The 19,652-nt window shown below is 32.6% G+C and overlaps 1 protein-coding gene across 1 annotated transcript in view; it reads left to right on the top strand.

The window, feature by feature from the left end:
• Positions 1–18,191, top strand: part of LOC110031476 (phosphatidylinositol 3,4,5-trisphosphate 3-phosphatase and protein-tyrosine-phosphatase PTEN2A-like) — a 114,317-nt gene extending 96,126 nt beyond the window's left edge. The window contains exons 11-12 of the mRNA XM_020734685.1: positions 63–239; positions 17,406–18,191. Of these exons, the coding sequence (XP_020590344.1) occupies positions 63–239; positions 17,406–17,951 (723 nt within the window). The 3' untranslated portion in view covers positions 17,952–18,191. The remainder of the gene's footprint in view (positions 1–62; positions 240–17,405) is intronic.
• The last annotated feature ends 1,461 nt before the right edge of the window (positions 18,192–19,652 follow it).

Here is a 19,652-nt window from a genome sequence, read left to right as displayed (position 1 = left end):
TTAAAGGTGCTTCCTATTATGGTATTCTTTGCCACTCCATTCTCCTTTTATTGTCTTTTCAGCCTGAGGATTTTTGGTTTAGTGCACCAAAGAAAGGAATTATGGTCTTTGCATTGCCTGGTGAATCTGGACTTACGGAAGTGGCTGGGGATTTCAAAATTAATTTCCATGATCGGCAAGGAGATTTCTATTGGTACGATATTGCTATGTTAGCTAATTATTTCATTTTATTTCAAAAAGTCTAGTCTTATGGTTAAATTGGCTACTCTATTCTTTAACCAGTTAAATTGTTTTGGGAAACACTTGGCTAAGAAGATATCACTACATTGCTGCTGCTTAAAAGTAGTCATTCTTAATGGGTTTAACGTAGAGTTTTGATGTAGTTGTTTTGCCATACTTTTTCTATAAGTTTATCTTCTAGTTTTTCCTGTTACTACTCACGTTTATTTTCTCATCTTAGATTCTATTTTATTTTATCTTCTTAGCTCTTTTAGTACACTTCTTATTAATATTTCAAAAACGTTGTTTTGTTTGTGTGTGTGCATACATACCTACATACATACATTCATTTGTTCATTCGTTCATGCATGCGAGTGTGTGCTTTTCATACAAAAGAGCTAGTTATGGTACAAAACAGCATTGTCATAAATGACCCTTCCTAATATAACACTAGGGTATTCATAGGCAGGCCCTAGGCCTCTAATTATTAAATTACCCTATTTTAGGAAAATAAGAAAAGAAAATACCATTAGGCAATTTTAATATTTATAGAAAAGACTGCTATCCTCTAAATATGTGTCACCTACTACAATAGAGACAACTCTATTGCTCATCATGCTAGTGAACTTTCCAATCTTTTTTCCAGATGTTGTAGTATCCGCCTTCATCATTCGAGCCCTTCCTAATATAACACTAGGGTATTCATAGGCAGCCCCTAGGCCTCTAATTATTAAATTACCCTATTTTAAGAAAATAAGAAAAGAAAATACCATTAGGCAATTTTAATATTTATAGAAAAGACTGCTATCCTCTAAATATGTCAGCACCTACTACAATAGAAACAACTCTATTGCTCATCATGCTAGTAAACTTTCCAATCTTTTTGCCAGACGTTGTCGTGACCGCCTTCATCATTCAAGCCCACATTGATGCTCAATTTGCTGGAAACAATATTAACTTCACTTCCTCACTTCATTAGGAGTTTGCTCTTTGACTCCCTCAGGATTCAAAGGCCTGAATAGGAACCACTGGATCACAATAGCAGGCCAATAATGGCCCTTCGAGGGGAGGCAAAAATTAAATTTTCCTGTATCATTTCAATCACGTTTATGACACCAATGTTATTAAGTTATTGAAGCCCTTTTGGAGAAACTCATCAAGGAGGAACATCTAAAGGAATTCTTGGTCTGTCATCATGAAGCAAACATCTTATTACTAAACCTGGGGGAGTTGGAATGAAAGTGATCGTTCACTCAATGCCATCACTGGGGAGCTGTAGTTGAGGCCACACACTAGAGCAGTATCTAAAAGCTCTATCACCATGAGTTAAACATTTGTTGCTCCCCAATTGTTTCATTTTTCAGACGATTTTATCCTGCTATATTGAACTCTATGATAATATTATTGTCATTAAGGCTATCATCAATCACTAAAAGGTTCTAAATCCACATGGACACCGCAAGCAGGTCATTGTTTTGTTCTTAGAGTTAGCTAAGAGGATGGGTTCATCTCAAAGTACTCTCAACCTACTGAAACATTTTGAGTTGGCTTCTTAAGTGAGAAATGCACTCTAATAGGGTTAATTACTATCAAAATGATCCAGAGGGACCACTATTTCATGAGTTGTGGCATACTACTTAATGTGCATCAGAGCTCTCTCGATTTATAACATCATTTTTCCTTGTCCTCTTTTAAATACATTCCAAGCAGTGGTCTGATGGGTACTTTCGTGTAAAATTTCCTATTGTTCATGGAATCAGAACCATTTGCTGAGAAATTTTATCGGTGAAGTTTTTAGCAATGTTAAAGATGATCCATTTTTCATATTGGCTATCGATGAGATGAATTTATCAGGCCTCCAACCTGCAAAGGAAGTGGTTGAGACTCTAATACTATAGCCAACATTTTAATATTATAGCCAACTCAACTAGAAGGAATTTTCAACTTAGCTTGCTCTACAAACGTACTTTATAAATAAAACTTATTAAACTCTTTCCTGATACAATTGAGATATTTGCTTTGAAGCCATCCTTGATGCTTGAAATGGACCCTAATGCCACTCTACACTAACTCCACATTTGTGTAAAACTATCACACAAAAAAAGAGAAATTTCGTTGTTGGCATCAAAATAGTAATTTAGGAGAAAGCTAGCAAGCTTCTTGTCATTGATTCCGTTTGGGAAAGCTAACATCATGCTGTCGTTGACATTCAACAGCTCTTTGAGAAAGCTTTGAAACTTCCATTTTTTTCCATCTATGTCCACTATTTATTCTTTTATTTTGAAAAAGAAAAAAAATATAAAAGTAGTTTCATGATTTATGTGAGAATATAGGAACATGATTGTAGAATTTAAGGCCAACCCAACCCATTGAAACTAATGAGAGCTCATGAAAGGTTTCTTATTTTAGCAAAGGTTTTTTGTTTTTTTCTTTTTTAATTATTTTTTAAGAAGAAAGAATAATTTTCTTAATGGTTAATTACATCTTTGAAGATATTAAAAAAAAAACTCTCAATAAAATGGCTTATTTTGTGTTCCATTTCTTTCATCTGGACTGTTAGAAGGCTTTGACTCTTACATATATTCAAGAGAAATAAGTAGGCTAAGGTATTTAAGGGTATATGTAGACAGCGCTAGAAATCTTAGATCTAAACTATTAGTAATTTCATGGTTCTATTATTTCAGATTGTTAAACTATTTCTACTTAGTCAAGAAGTAGTCGACCTATTTTGTTTTTTATCAACAGCTGTGGATTACATCATAAAAACAAAAGTCGTAGATCTAGAACCAATGAAGAGACAATTTAATTCTTAGAATCTATATGATAGGAAGGATATAGAAACTTCTATTTAAATATATTGATATTCCTATAAAGAGTTAAACTACCTAAACTAACCTTAGAATCTTATTTGAATTATGACTGCCACTAAAATATCTAAGCGTATAAGCTGTCAATGTAGGAGTTTATGTTTTACCCCATTTAGACTCTCTTACGGTCAACCAAAGGTACAAAAAAGAAGGCCGAGTTAATAAGTCTATTGACACTCATCTTGACTTATGCTTATTTGAATCAAGTGAGTTGACAACTAATATTACCAAATTATCTCAAACAAATTCTTATACTTCAATTACTCTAATATTCATAAAACTTAAAGGTTAGTGCTTGTATAAAATGATGTTAAATAAAATACAAAACTTCTAAAAGCACTTCAAATATAAAATTATACTTATCTTAAAGTCTTTATATCAGATGTCGATGTTATTTGTAAACACTTAAAATTGTACAATCAAATTAACAGAAAGATAAGTCACCTGACTAGTACTCACTTGCTATTTTTTCCTCCTGAAAGCCAACATTATATTATCTTATGACCTCCACACTAATTGAGATGGACAATGCCAAATTAAGATTCAAACTTACAAGAAAGAAAAAACATGCATGCTAGTTGGCGATTAACATGAGTAATAGAATTAATATTGAATACACATATTGAAATACTTAATTAGTAAAAATAATGTGATTAACTTTAGTAAATATGATATTGGTTAGAAGTAAATAAAGGTGCTGTGAATATGTCTTTTAATTTATTATAGGTTGGCACCATTAATGGAGAAAAATAATTCATGTTGCCGACCTCACTTAGCGTGATAAAGGCTTGTTGTTGTTGACATGTGTTATATTCTAAGTAGTTACTTATATATGTATGTACTTTTATTTTATTGTTATTCTCAATATTCTTTAAGTTAGAAATATCATATCTAAGTAGTTACTTATATATATATGTACTTTTATTTTTATTCTTATTCTCAATATTCTTTAAGTTATAAATATCATATCATATTTACATAGGTTTTGATATATTTAATTTCATTAGGTCGTCACCTAGTCCACTTGCCATAATAGCCATTAGTAAAGGTGGGTCATCTCAGGGTCTCATATTTTTCAATGGCTTCCTAATATCAGCTAGTCTGTCTCTATCTTAATATCAAAAGTAGGAAATTTAATTATTTTTCTATTAAGGCTCATCTCGTTAGAACTTATCTTCCCCTATGCAGGTCAACATTATAGCTACCAATATATCATAAATACATGATATTTTCTTGATTATTTTTATCAGCTATAATCATTTAAACTAAAAACTTGAACTCAAAACTTATTTTGCAGAAATCTCTACGAAGTTCTTGAATTTAACTTCTTAACGCACAACTAAAACCTTAGCTGCCTACTATTACCAAGCTGTAGTTCAATTCGAGAGTAAATAAGGAATTGTTAAGGTTTAAGATAAATAAATATAAGTATTTATATATTTAATTTTGTCTTACTTAAGTTATCTCACCATCCCACCTCCAAAATTTTCTAATTTCTTTTCCAATTTCTGGTTAACAAACCTCCGAACTCTGTTCCTGTCACAGCAGCTTACGGAATAGAAAAGTTGCTGGAATTGAATGTTGGGAAATGAATACTGATATATATAACTTATGTTAATTTTTCTTCTTAGGTTGCCTACCTGAGATCTTTAGCCCTCTGTTTCACCACCTGTTGATGATAAATATTTAATAATATAGATACTAATGTTGCTAATTAAATTTAATTAGAATTAATTAATTAATATCAAGTTAAAGTTTGGACACTTTCAAATTACTTTCCATTCATAATCTAAACTCTTTTGAAGCCTATTGCTATGGACACTCAATCTCACTTAACAGAGATCCGCAAAGGCGCTTTCTCGAGGGGCTCACAATTCTTTGATTGGTGTCGTCTCCCTGCCTCACGTGCGACGGGCCACGATCCTAGAGCTGAATCCCGCACTTCTTCCTCGGCCATCCCCTTCCACCCCGTGCAGCCACCACTAGTAACTCTGAAATTTTTGGGGCGAGTGGCCAGGATGACGATAGAAGAAGCGATGACGCCCATAGAATGGCCGGCGAAGAGGATGAGGGAGACATTCGTGAGTTTTTATGAAGGGAAATGACACGGCAATTGGCTTTCAAGCCTCATGGTTCCATTGGAAAATTCAATGCTTCTTTTTTGCGAACACCGGGGTGAACTAGTTCAAGCCGTTTCTCTGGATCTTCCTTGTTCGAACAGATTAGAAGCTCTCACTCCTGCCAGTAACCCTCACCTATCATCTCCTACCTAAACCCTTGTAGTCCATTTGCGATTAGTGTCATTGGGAAAGCAACGACGAAATTGTGAGAAATAGAGACCGTTGAAACACCCATTCTTCTTCGCGTCCATTTCCTGGTGATACTGAGCAAGAAGGTATAGACAACGACGAGATCACAACATACAAAAACCATTGAAACTCCAGTCTTCTTCTTTGTAATGTATGCATATTAGCTCTCTCTTCTATCGAGGTTCTGGGGTTTTGCATAGCAGGAATCGCGCCTAAATATAATGCAAGAAGGGAGATAGGGCAAAGCGGATTCGTCGGATAACAGGAGAAGACTAAGAGGATTGCACCATGGAGGTATTGCCGGTGAATAAGTGAAAATAATGGAGCCGAAGCATATGGTGATGTCAGCAATTAGGCTTGTGGCTTGCTGACAACCAGACGTTTAGAAAAATGTGGTGCCGGTGTAGGTGGCTGGCGTGACGGTGGAGACGATCAGAGAGGAATTGTTGAGGCTCATTTTTTATGGAAGAAAAAGCAAAGTGACTTTCAATGAGTTCCCTTATTACCTTAGTGAGCAGTGTACATGAGATGTGGTTCTTCTTTTCTTATTTCTCCGTTTCACACTTAATCCAGTCAAACCTGTCTGCACTATTCTTACTGTGCACAGAAGACCGAACCGAGTCCTCGTTGGCCTTTCTATTCAAGCCCGAGTATTAACATCAGACCAAACCAAATTTATGTTTTATGTTGTGTATTAAAAAATAATAATAATGTCTTGTACTTCTATTGTATTATCGTCGTTGGAGCTCAAAAGGTATAACTTTGGAGTAATGAGGCAGTTTTTTTTTTTTTTAAAAGAACTCCATTCGAGGAGAGCACAGTACCTGTTAGACGACGAAAACACGATCTTATTCAAAGAATTACTTTTAAAATCAGAGTGGCCTCTGTTTGCAATCTAACATTTTCTGTAGGTACATTGAAGGCCTATTGTATCTTTTTGAGTTCGCTGCTTAAAAGTTTAATTTTGCTCTCTTGTTGTGTCTTTTGAGACAGTAGGTTGAAAACCCTCATTTTTCTCCCCGACCATAGTGTCTTATAACACTGACCAGCGATTCTTTTGAGATAGCTAGGAATGTTGGCACTCTCAAGTGTCCTCTTGCGGGAGTTGATGCTGAGAGGCTGTCAAAATGGGGATGTTAGTTTGTAACCTAAAACTTTCTACAGGTATATTGAAAGCTTGCACACATCTTTTGAGATCGTAGGTTAAATGTTCTTTTTGTTTTCTGGCCGCAGTGTCTTACGACACTGACTAACGATTCTTTTGAGATAGCGGGGAAGACTGACACTCTCCAGTGCCCTCCAAATAGGGGTTAACGCCTGGAGGTTGCCAAAATTTTGGGTGATTTTGACTTCTAATCACTTTAAAACATCTGGAATTTTCGACTTATAAAATAGAATTAAATATGACTCATCTTAATTTTGAAATAATTTAAAATTTTGAGTTTTAAAATATAGCCTCTTAGGATTTAAAAGTGTTAAAGTCTCGGGCTTTTGAGATTTATGCTCTCTAGGCTTTAAAATATTTTAAAGTTTGAGCTTTTAAATTTTGGCTCATAGGGTTTCAAAAATAATTCAAACTAAAAAATTTTAAAATCTGAAAGCCTCGCCACCGGATTTGCAATACACTTGCTAGCGAACAGAAGGCGGCCCCTCTTAAAGCCCGAAGATGTAACATTGCATGCACTGCAGTAAGTTAATATCCAAATAAAAGCTTATATTTTCAAATGGCTTTAAAGTCTTCAAAGCCTATACAAACTTCATGATTTTTCTTAAGTAAAATATATTGATTTGGAATATATGAAAATATTTTGAGACAGTCTATAATATCTTGAATTGTGTATGCCTTAAGTGATTCATACGGATAAAAATCTAATACATGATTTCAAATCTCTTCATCTAAATTAAATATTGCAGTTATAATTTAACGGTTGCACAAGCCCTCAAAATCTTCAAATCTTTTAAGCCATTTAAACATACGAGTTTAAATGCTCGCATGTACTTTAACCATTGAGTTGGATACTCAAATATTAGGCTTAAGAATCTGAGCTACTCAGTTCACTTTGTCTATAAGATAGGGTTGTAGGTCTCACCTGGCTAGTCTGATCATCCTCCTCATAAGGACTGGAGTTGATAAGTTTAATAAAACCCTAATAAATGTTTAAATCCTAAAATAAGTATTTACAAATTTCAATCACCTAGCCCGATCCTCCTAATTATAAAGATATGCATCGACATGACTTATACTTTGAAAAACTTTAACTAACATAACTAAATGTCTGCCTTTTTAAATATAAAGCTATAAAATATTTAATACTTCAATGATGGCCGTGCTGATCTAAGATTTCAACCGAAGGAGTTAATCTTTTAAATCAAAATTTTCAACAGAATCAACTAAAACCCAACTTAAAATTAATCGCTTAAGACTTAAAGCAAATCCTATCCATCCTCTGCAACAGTTTGTTGAGTGTGACAAATTTTGATTGACTTTAGCTCACGAAGAGCTAATATCATATTAAGTATTTTTTTATAGTCACAATTAACGCAATCCCATGCCAGTACGGACATGACCTAAGACTTTTGTTTGCATGTTTCTGTTGTTAAATGACATCATAAAGTAGTAATTACAACCATAGTCCTTTGATTGGTTGGTTGCCACTAAATGACACCAGTATATTATTGTCATGGTTGCAACCCGTATGTTCACATAGCTTTCTACCATTTGTGAATTATAAGGGTACAATTAATTGATACGAATCCTTTTGTTAACTAAGGCTGGCCTAAATTTGTTCCTTATACAAACATGCACCCGAGATCTAGAAGAATTTCTTGGACAACACATCCCATGGTTGCTGACTAGAGTTCTTCAGTCAAGTTGGGACCATGATGACCCCGAGATGACAGACCCGTGAGATCTTCATCAGGTTTCATCTTCATTTCTCTACCATCCGCTTTAAGTTTCAAGTGATGAATTCTATAACTTAAATCCAATGTTTGCTTCTATTATATGTTCAACTTTCTATTTTTAATGACTAGCCTTAATCGAAAGTGTTCTCTCGTTATCGAGAGGATTAATTAATTATAGGGGATTGTGCCTTTTGGAAACCTCAAATCCTAGATCAAAAAGTCATCGCAAAGTAAGGATGAATACTCTGGGTAATGTTTTATCTACAATCAAATTTGTCTTCTAAAAATTTGACTTGCCAAAGCTCTTATAACAAATCAAAAATAAAATTTAATGTAGAGAGTGCATGTGGAACGGTTGGAATTTGGAAGAAATCTAGTCGTATCCACCTAGAATGCCTTGTTATTTTATCCTTAGATATGGCCCTCTTAGACCGTGATTAAAGGAATCTAAAATGTTGCATTTACAGACATACCTCGCAATTCTTATGTATTTACATTTCTAATACCTAAACTTTCATATTTACTTACATAACACTCTAATATTTAAATATCACTTAAATATACCAGTGCTATTAACTTTTTAAAAGTGAAGTACACATTTTCATATATCAGTTCTTGACATCAAAGTGTTATAAATGTAAATATTAAACTTTAAGTGTTATATGCGTAAATACATAGGAATTGTGTGGTATGTTTATAGATTTTCCATCTAGAAAATGCACGGAAAACTTACACGCAAGACCCTTCTCACCACCACACTCCACATTGTGCTCATTTTGTGACTCTCAAGAATCATTCTTCAGGCAGCTGGAAATCGCCCTTTGTAATTCCCTCTCTCATTAACATGTAAGACTTATTGTGAAGTAGTAAAGAGTTTATAAGTGGAGGTTTATGCTAAAGATGTAAATCTGAGGACCAAATCACTTGAATCCCTTTTATCTCTATTGTGCTTCTTTCCTTTTGGCATGTGCTACTTTCCTCACTGTCACTCATCGAGTAACTCATGATGTAAGAGAATTTCTTTCTCTTCTTTCGTACCCTGTGCAGTTTCATCATCTTGTTGCTCCCCCAAGTAATTGGAAAATCTCAATATTCGCATTTTCTAAGTTTGCTTGTTGATTTTATAAGGTCTGGTTATTAGTTCATTGTTGTTAATTTCACTTTGGAAGGTTGCGAATTAAAAGCTTATGAAATCATGGCATTTTTAAAAAAGTACATTGGTGTTGAGGTAACCTAATTTTTATCAAATTCCGGCTCGTGGTTTGGAATTAATCAAGACGAGAACAGACGGTCCGACGGTGATAATTAATTTTTTTTCATATTTATTTTCTATAATTAAATTTTAACAAATGAAAGAGTCACTGATCAATTAAAAATAAAACATTAAAATTTAGTTTTCCTCGTTACTAGTTATTCCCATCTTTGATAAACATTAACCCTTCTATCGCTCCTCTTTTAATCACTTAGTTAATCTGAAAAGTTATTTTAAAATAACAATGAGTTAAACAAGTCAGCGAAAAATTATACTCTTAAATTAAAGTAATGCAAGGGAAAAGATAACAACATGCATGCTAGTTAAACTCTTAATAAATCTATATAAATATTTGATGCTATTAAAAAATAAAAATATTACTACATCAGTAACATATCAATATCAGTATATATCTGTACAACCGTCACATGAATATTATCTAAAAGTTATATTACTTAAAATACTTCAATATCAATATCCTTTTTCATTTATGTGCACAAACACATTAGCGTTTTCCTGCTAGTACTATGAAGAAGTGATTTTATCATAAAAATTGTATCACTTAAACTACTTCAATATCAATATTCTTTTTCATGTATGTGCATAAACACATTAACGTTCTCCTGCTAGTACCATATAGGGATGACTTAATCATAGTCAGTCATGCATAAACAAACAGTCAATATAAACATATCATTTTTGTACTCATCGCATTCAGTTAATCATAAAATATAATATAAACTAATGCATGATAGTAAAAAACTACAAACATTCTTAATAATGTGACCGATAAAAGAAAGTATCTCAATCAAAATAAAGCTTGTGCGTGTATCAGTAACTGTAAAATAGTTGAGAAGAAACAAAACATTACTATAGATTAAAAGTATGAGTGCTCGCCTCAATGGTAGATGTTTTTCTTGCTCTTATATTACTTCTATCAAATTATCATCTCTACAATATAAAATAGTCAATTATCATTTAATTGTGTTTTAATTTAATTATCAATTTTTGTTGTATTAAAATATTTTAAATTAAGATTTTAATATTTTTGTCACGATCCAACCCCGGGGCTTTGAATTATCATGGTGGGAATTGACGGTCGGATGGAGAAAATATATCTAACAATTTCATTCATAACCAAATAAAGTCCACCGGACCACAAGAGTCATTCTAATTTATAAAACTTCATTTTACAACATTTGATTTACATTTAAACTTTTACATTTACTACAAAAAAAAAGTGAACTATAATACCTATCATCCCGCACTTCTCGGTGCCTGTATATAGAATCTCTGGGGTCCATCTAGTCTATAATATGTTTTCCTGTAAAAAACATAAACTTTTCGGTTGTGCTAAATTACTTTGCAAATGGTTCTAAATTACAATAATTCTTATTTTAAAATATTTTGTAAAAATTACAGCAAACAATAAAGAAAATATTGTCATTTCATTTCATTCATTTATATTACATCTTTCATTATTAGGAGTCACTGTTTAAACATATGCTTAAATATACGTTTAACCATTTTTATTTTTATTTTTATTTTCATTCTCGTGCACGGGTACATCGCATTCTCTTGTCAGTACCATCCGAGGGTGACTAGCATATGCATGCATATATCATATTTTTTCATTTTTCTTGCATTTAATATTGAAAAAAAAATATTTATTTTTTTCATTTAAAATAAAAGTTGAGAATCAATAAATAAACATAACTATTGTAAAATGAATCACATTTACTAACCTCATGGTCAATCTAAACTTTTGGGTACACATATATAACCAAATCAGTTATATCCTAACATCAAAATATCAACATTTCATAAATTAACTTTTATAATTGTGTTTTAGAGGCATTATAAGTTCTCTTTTGGCATGCTTCATTTAAGAGTCAGTTTATTAAACCTTATGCTTAGGTTTTGTTGTTCTTAAAGTTTTTAATTTAACCTAACTCTAATTAATTAGGAAAATAACATTTAATTATTAAAATTAGTGATCGTACTTGAATTTCTTTCCCACGGCAAAGCCTCTTATCCTGCTGTAGCCTTTTTCATCAATTACCTTAAAGAATTATTAACACAAATTAAAACCAATTTAATATAAATTTTTGGTTTTATTTTAAATAAATTATATTTAATAACTTAAACTAATTTGCTTTAATACATATTTTAAACCAAACCCTGCACTAACTGTCGAACCTAATAGTAAGGCTTGGTCGAGTCTTTCCCCCCTCGCAGGCCTCCTCTACATACGTAAAAGGATCCCGCGATACTTCACTTTCTCTCCAAGTTTCTCGATCGAGCGAGGAAGGCTTTGCACTTCTTCGTTCTCTCTGCGAGCGGCATGCCAGAACCTCCTTTCTCTACAAGCCACAGAGATCCTCTTCCTCCAAATTTCTCAAGTCACAGGAGGCCGCGCCTAGTGTCTCACGCTCGAGAACTTGCATCGATGGGGGAAAAATGCTCAATTTTTGTTCTCCATCTTCCATTTTCTGCTTGTGGTATTCGACAGAGCCCACACGAGCCCTCTTTCCTTCAGTTCGACCGTGAACAGTGGTGGGAAACGATGCACTGGTGAGCCGCTCGTGCCTTTGTCCTCCTTCTGTGATTTCTTCTCTATCTCTCATGCTCCCTCTACTTTCTCTCGCTAGCTCGTGTGTTCCGATTGGTGTGATCGATGTGAACAAGGGATATGGCTCTTATGCTGTTATTGAAAAAGTTCATCTCCTTACAACATGTTTCATTTATTATTATCATTATTATTTAATATTTATTTATCTAATTTCAGTTATTATAATTTCCACTCATAAAATCTTGTCTTCAAAATTTGTAAATCTACTCCAAGCCTCAAATCACTTCTCATTAAATAAAATTTAAATTATCCATTAATTTTCAGGAAGTTTAAATTTAATTTAATAAGATGAAACATAGATATAATAAAATAAGATCTAATACAAAATAAATACACTCACATTCCCCATCAAACTAAATAGGGTAACATCACATCTAAAGCAAGGTAGCATAACAACACACCTCCTGAAACATACAACAACAACAAAGCCTTAATCCCACTACGTGGGGTCGGCTACATAAATCTTTTTTCTCCAATGCGTCCTATTTAGTGTCATATTTTCATTTAGTTCTAGTAAATTAAGATCATTTTTAATACAATAAACCCAAGTCTTCCTAGGTCTACCTCTCCCTTTCTTAACACTAATCGAATTTAAAACATCTACTGTCCTAATCGGATCATCTAATGGTCAATGTTTAATATGACCAAACCATCTAAGACGACTTTCTCTAATTTTGTCTGTCACAGGAGCTACACCAACCCTATCACGAATATATTCATTCCGCATTTTGTCTCTAAGTGTAAAGCCACTCATCCACCTAATCATTCTCATCTCGGCAACACTTAACTTATTATTATGCTTCTCTTTTAAAGGCCAACATTCAGCTCCATAGAGCATTGCAGGTCTCACCACCATCTTATAAAATTTTCCTTTCAGTCTTAGCGGTACTTTTCTATCACACAAAAGGCCCGAAGCATTCCTCCACTTCAACCAACCAACTTGAATTCTACTATTAACATCCCCATCTATATCACCATCGCTTTGAACAACGAACCCAAGATATATAAATCGTTCACACCTTTTAATAATTTGATCACCCAAAGTCACACTTCTGTCACTAGAGCTATTACTACTAAAATTACATTCCATGTATTCAGTTTTAGTTCTACTTAAACGAAGGCCTTTAGACTCCAATGTAGACCTCCATAATTCAAGTTTTTCCTGGGCTTTTTCTCTCGTTTTATCCACGAGAAGAATATCATCAACAAAAAGCATACACCAAGGTACATCCTCTTGTAGATGTCCAGTAAGACCATCCATAACTAAAGCAAAAAGATATGGGCTTAAAGCCGATCCCTAATGTAATCCAACAGAAATAGGAAAATATTTTGTCAATCCTCCTTCAGTTTGAATACAAGTAACAGCTCTAGTATACATATCTTTAATGACTTGAATATAAGTCATATAAACAAATTTCTTCTCGAGAACTCTCCAAAGGATATCTCTTGGAACCTTATCGCAAGCTTTTTCTAAATCAATAAAAATCAAATGTAGAAATCCAAATTGATTATGAGAAATTTTTATGATGCGTCTTAACCTATGTTCAATTACACCTCCTGAAACATAAAACACATTAAAAAGACACACCTAAAACATGTGATATAAGATGAGCTCATCAATATTTGGTAACATTAGCATCATCAATACATTCTTCTTCAGGCTAATTATGAGTAGTAAGGAAATAAACTCATGGTCAAACTGGTTGTCTCGGCTAAACCTGAGTTGAAGCTGAAGCTATAGACTTTATCATTCTTTGCCCACCTGAAATCTTCTCTGCAGGAACTCCGACTGGTTTTTGTTCATTTGAGATTTTCTTTCCCCACCTGAATTTCTTTCCCACAACAAAGCCTTCTTATCCTGCTCTAGCCTTTTTCATCAATCACCTTAAAGAACTATTAACAAAAATTAAAGTCAATTTAATATAATTTTTTTGAAATTTCATTTTAAAAAATTACATTCAATAACTTAAACTAATTTACTTTAATACATGTTTTTAAACCAAACCCTACGCTAACCCGTCGATCCCAACAATAAGGCTCAGTCGAGTCTTCCTCCCCATCGTATGCCTCCCCTTGCTAGCTCTTCGTCACCTTCATCATTTTTTCTTCGATTCTTCATTCCCCCCTCCCCTTCCTTTATTTGACACATTGATTCCTCTTCTGTGTAATAAAACTTAGGATGTTATAATTTTTCCCATTTACAAAATTTCGTCCTCGAAATTTAAAACAGACTTCAAGCCACATCCCATTAAGTAGGTTAATATCCATAAATTCTCTGACTCCCTTATCCTATAACTTTTGATATATCATTATGCCTAAATGAATATAATTATTATCTTGAGTAAATTTAAATTTATATTTTTTATTATTATTAAAATTTTCCTATAATTATCCAATTGACTCTTTCATATAGATTTTATTAATTAATCCTAAATCTTGCTCTGATATCATTTTTGTCACGATATGGCCTGAGGCATTAAATGAACCAAGATGGGAAAAGACGATTGGATGATGAAAATTAATTTATCTTTTCATATTTATTTTCTATAACTATTAATAAATGAAATGGTCACTAATCAATTTTAATTAAAGCAATAAAATTAAGTTTATTTCGTTACTGATATTCTGTGTCGTCTATAAGTATTATGTCTTCTATCATTCATCGTTTGATCACTTAATTAACTTAATATTTCATTTTAAAATAATATTGAGCTAAACAAGCCAATAAATGCCCATACTTCTAAACTATAGTAATACAAGTGCAAAATGATTAATATGCACATCTGTTGCAAGTCAATATCATTATATATTTGTACAACCGTCACAGGAGTATCGTCTAAAAATTATACCACTTAATGTACTTTAATATCAATATTTTCTTTAATTTATGTGTACGTGTATCTTAGCATCTCTCGCTAGTACCATAAATGGGTGACACCATATTCAGTTATGCACATATAAGGAGTTAATATAAACATATCATTTATGTGTTCATCACATTCAGTTCTTCTTACTATATATAACATATACTAATGCATGATAGTAAATGACTACAAATATTTGTAACAATGTAACCAATAAAAGAAATAATATCTCAATCTGAATAATGCTTGTGCATGTTTCATTAACTGCAAAGTGGTGGGAAAAAATAAAATATTGCTATAGATTACAAGTACAAGTACTTGCCTCGATGTAGAAGTCCTGTTTGCTCTTGTATTACTAATATTAAATTATCACCTATAAAGTTTAAAATATTCAATTATCAATTATTGTTGTATTGTAATATTTTAAATTACGATTTTAATGCTTTAAATTTTAAGTTTATTTATTGTAATCAAAATTAATATTAAATATTATTAATTTATACATTTAAAATTAAAACCCTAACCTTTTTTAGTATCGGAATGAAATTCACTTGAGTTTAACCTTTTAAATAATAAACATATATATATATATATATAATATTTATTTATTTTTATTTATTTTTATTAGTTTTTTTTTGTGATGAGTCTGTTAGGGCTACACATCCCTTGTATGTCTATATATATATAGTTTAGAGAGAGATGTCAATGTCATCATATCATATCAAGCTTAAAATTTGAAGGCATAGGTTTGACTGTTTGAATATTAAAAGAAATACGTCGCTAGAGATTTTTTATATTTTCAGTCACGAGAAGAGAGAACAAAAATCAGATGTGAAGCAACTGGTTAAAATAACTGTACTATGCTCATAATATAAAAAGCTTTCCATCGGATGTCCGCATGCCCGGATAAAGTGTGGATTTGATCAAATTAAATACACAACGACATGTAAATCCCTCATCGTTCCAAACATGCGAGACGGAATACTTTTTCTCGACGTAGAAGCGTTCTCATCTCTTCGCTTAAATTTCTTGCAGCAATATTCTGCAGTTTGGCAGTCCAGTTTGGTAGAAACCATGACCAACTGTCTACTTCAGAACCTCGTGTTAAGCTTCTTGTAATATAAAAATAACTAGAGTTCAAATAGAGTCCATTTTGGACGTCCAACATAGTTTTATAATGATTTATTTTTAAACAATATTATCGATTTCACAATCCGATAGAATATTATTATTCTCTGAATCCGCTTCCAGTTAGATTTCATCCGCCTCTTAATTTCGCATGCGCATATTTTTTATTCGGTGAGGGCTGCTTATGATGACTTTTTGTTCTCTATTTTTTATTTTTATTTTAAAAAATAGAGAATGCATTAAATATCAGTTTATTTAGTTATTTTATTTATAAACAGAAATGTTTTCACTTTTTAAAGCATGAGTAAAAAACATCCATGCCACATCCCTTGGTCTATTTTAAGGGTTGTGCACCAGCCAACTAACAGTTATTAGATGGTGATTTAAAATATTGGTTTGAATGCAAAAATTGATGATAAATTTATGAGTTATTTTATTATAATTTCATTCACTGATTAAGTTTTAATAATAGATATATATTATTTGTTAAATAAGTTATGGATACATTAAATAATAGAAAAAGATCACATTTTTGGATCAGACAATAAAAAATATAAGCGAAATTTACATACATAACACTTTTTTCTTTTGTATTTATATAACTAGCACCAAAGTTTTTATTTTTATATTTACGCGACCTAAAATTTTCATATCACATGTAAAACTTGAAATTTGGATGTTAGATATGTAAATACATTGTAATTGGGTGGCATGAATGTATGTCTTTCCAAATAAAAATTTAAGAAAATAGAAGTATCTGGGGATGCCAGCGATTGGTGGAGGAGGAGGAGGAGGAGGTGGTGGAGACGGAGGAGGTAATTATTTATTCTTGTTTTCATTTATGTTTAAAAATATAAATATTATAAGTTATCCCAAACGCCGTTTTGGGAATTTATGAATCTTAACATCTTTTACAAATGAACTAACGTCTCTTTTGATAAAGGCATGGATACCGGTGTATTCTACTGAATGTATTACACATTTAAGATACATACTTACTTTTAGTTGATTGAAAATTGATAAGATGAAATTTGTATATATATATATAGGATCAAATTCTACTGGACTGAGTCCTCAGTAGAGCTCAAAGTCAACTAGAAGTTAAGCTTCAATTTTTGGATCAAACCCTTTCTACTTTTTAAGTGATAGAAACATTTCTAAGTATTCAATTGCTTGCTTTGGTTTTTCCAGTTTTCTTTAGGTACTTATGTTGTTGACATCATCTTGTAGAGAAAACTCCCTTCTCCTGGATTCCAAGTGGAGATTGTTCTTGCAGACCATAACGGTTCCGTATCCCCTCGTCCTTCTCGTCCAGCTCCCAACAATGAAACTGATCAGGCCCCAACGGCAATAATCGCCCCCGCCGAAGAAAGCAAAATCTCACATACTACGAAAACAAACATCGAAACTCGAAACAAGGATGATGTCTTCTCCGATAGTGAAGGCGATGACGGCGGTTCCACGAAAGGCAAACGGTCTCCCGCCTCCAACAACTCCGCAACCGTGCATGTCGTTGCCACCGAAGGCTCTGAAACCGAACCACCTCCAAAAAGTGGATTACCAAACATAAGCCATCGAATCGATCAAATCTCCCTCAAAGACAAGGATGCTACAATCCCTGCTCCTCAAGCGGTTCAAGAGCAAAGAACTGAGGAGACCAAGTCCTCGGCATTTCAAGCATCTGAATTGGAATCTACGAGCACAAGCGAGTTCAAGGCCATCGCTGCAGATGCCTCCGTCTTCTCTTTCGGCGACGAAGACTATGAAAGCGAGTAGCCTGTTGTTCGAAGTTGTAAATAATAGATTTGTTTGGTTGAGAGCATATGCATGTTTATGAAAATTTGTTCTTGCATTCTTACACGTGGATGGAGTTTGTATCTTATTCATGATCTTCTCATTTGGATGGCCCTTTTGTTGAATTTTCAAATCATTTTGTTTGGTTGCAAAAATCAACCCAAAGTGTCATGGTGGACAATATTTTACTATCAATACCAGTTGATGTATCTGCTTGAACAATTACAGTACTAATTTGTGAAAAATGCAATTCTTTACTGTGAGTTGACAAATGTGTAAATTAGGATTAATAGTTGTGGCAAAATCAGAAGTATGCTTTCTAATTATTGTTCTTAAAACATTTATAAGAAAACTAGTATACTTCTGATGGTAATCAACATAATATTATCTGCAGATCTTGTTTATAATTATTTTTTTAATTTATTAATATTTGAAAATAGATTAAATGTAATTCAAAATAAAGTACTTCTACGCATGTTAACTCATTCACTAAAGTACAGATTGTTCTTTAATGATGCCAACGCTGTTTTTGTTGTAAATTAGTCAAAATTGCCTATTGTTAATCTGTGTTTTCAATGTTTAATATAGAATAAGTTCTTAATAACTATATTTCTATTTATTTTTGAGCTAATATGATTCAATCCGCTTATCATAATTTTATTTGGGCTTGGCTCATTAATCAGCAAAATTCAAATCTTGTATCTAAAATGAAGGGAAATGTACATATATATATATATATCACACAATTCTTATGCATTTGTCTATTCTAACCTAATTTTTTATATGTATATTTAAAAAATGCTGACGCTTGATACACTATCAATAAATTTCCATCATTTAGCATGAAGCTTCAGGTATGATTGATTTTGAGGTGATTTTTTGAATAAGTAATAAATCCCATTTATAGTGCAACGATATCTCCCGAAAATGATATATCAATACACCTTGACGATGGTGATTTTCTCTGGACTCTTAAACCTCCCTCCATACAGTTCCTGACTTTGGCCCATACAACTTGCAGAAGTTATTACAACTCACTACAATGACCTCAATGGTTCACAACTCATTTACCTGACAGCAATTACGTAGATTTTTAAGCTTTGAAAGATGACAAAAACTTGACCCAATTTATATTTAAGCGGCTAGTGTGTAAAATATTTTTTATAAAATTTAAAATATGATTTATATTTCACACAGTATGGGTTTTACGCAAGTATACATATCGTTTCAAGTAATATAAAGTTTTTTTCTAAGACTCTGATATCGATCCCACAGAGAAGTGTAAGAAATCCCTCAGGCTAATTCTAGTATACAACTATCAAGTCTTAGTTTGGAATGTTGATTGAGGTGGTTTTTTTAATAACTATTTATAAATGAAAATTTTAAATTTAAAGATAACTTATCTGGATAAATTGATTTAAATAGTTTTGAGATGTTACAGACTCCTCTTCTCGTGCAATGACCTAAATAATGAGTAGGAATGAAATTCTTAGAATTTAATGTAGTGAGTGACAAATAGGAGCATACATATTCTTAGTAAAGAAGATTGGTTAACCTAAAGTTTTTCATCAGCTTGTGTAGTAGTGTTGAGTAGACTCTGGTCTCTCACTTTTAGATTATCCATTATGCCCTCTCCATAAGACCTACTAGGGACTCTTACGATCCAAACTCTTGACCGAAATG

This window comes from Phalaenopsis equestris, unplaced genomic scaffold (genome assembly GCF_001263595.1).
Source record: "Phalaenopsis equestris unplaced genomic scaffold, ASM126359v1 Scaffold000829, whole genome shotgun sequence".
Lineage (NCBI taxonomy): Eukaryota > Viridiplantae > Streptophyta > Magnoliopsida > Asparagales > Orchidaceae > Phalaenopsis > Phalaenopsis equestris.
Note: the sequence above shows the minus strand (reverse complement) of the source record. Positions and strands in the feature narration are given on the sequence as shown.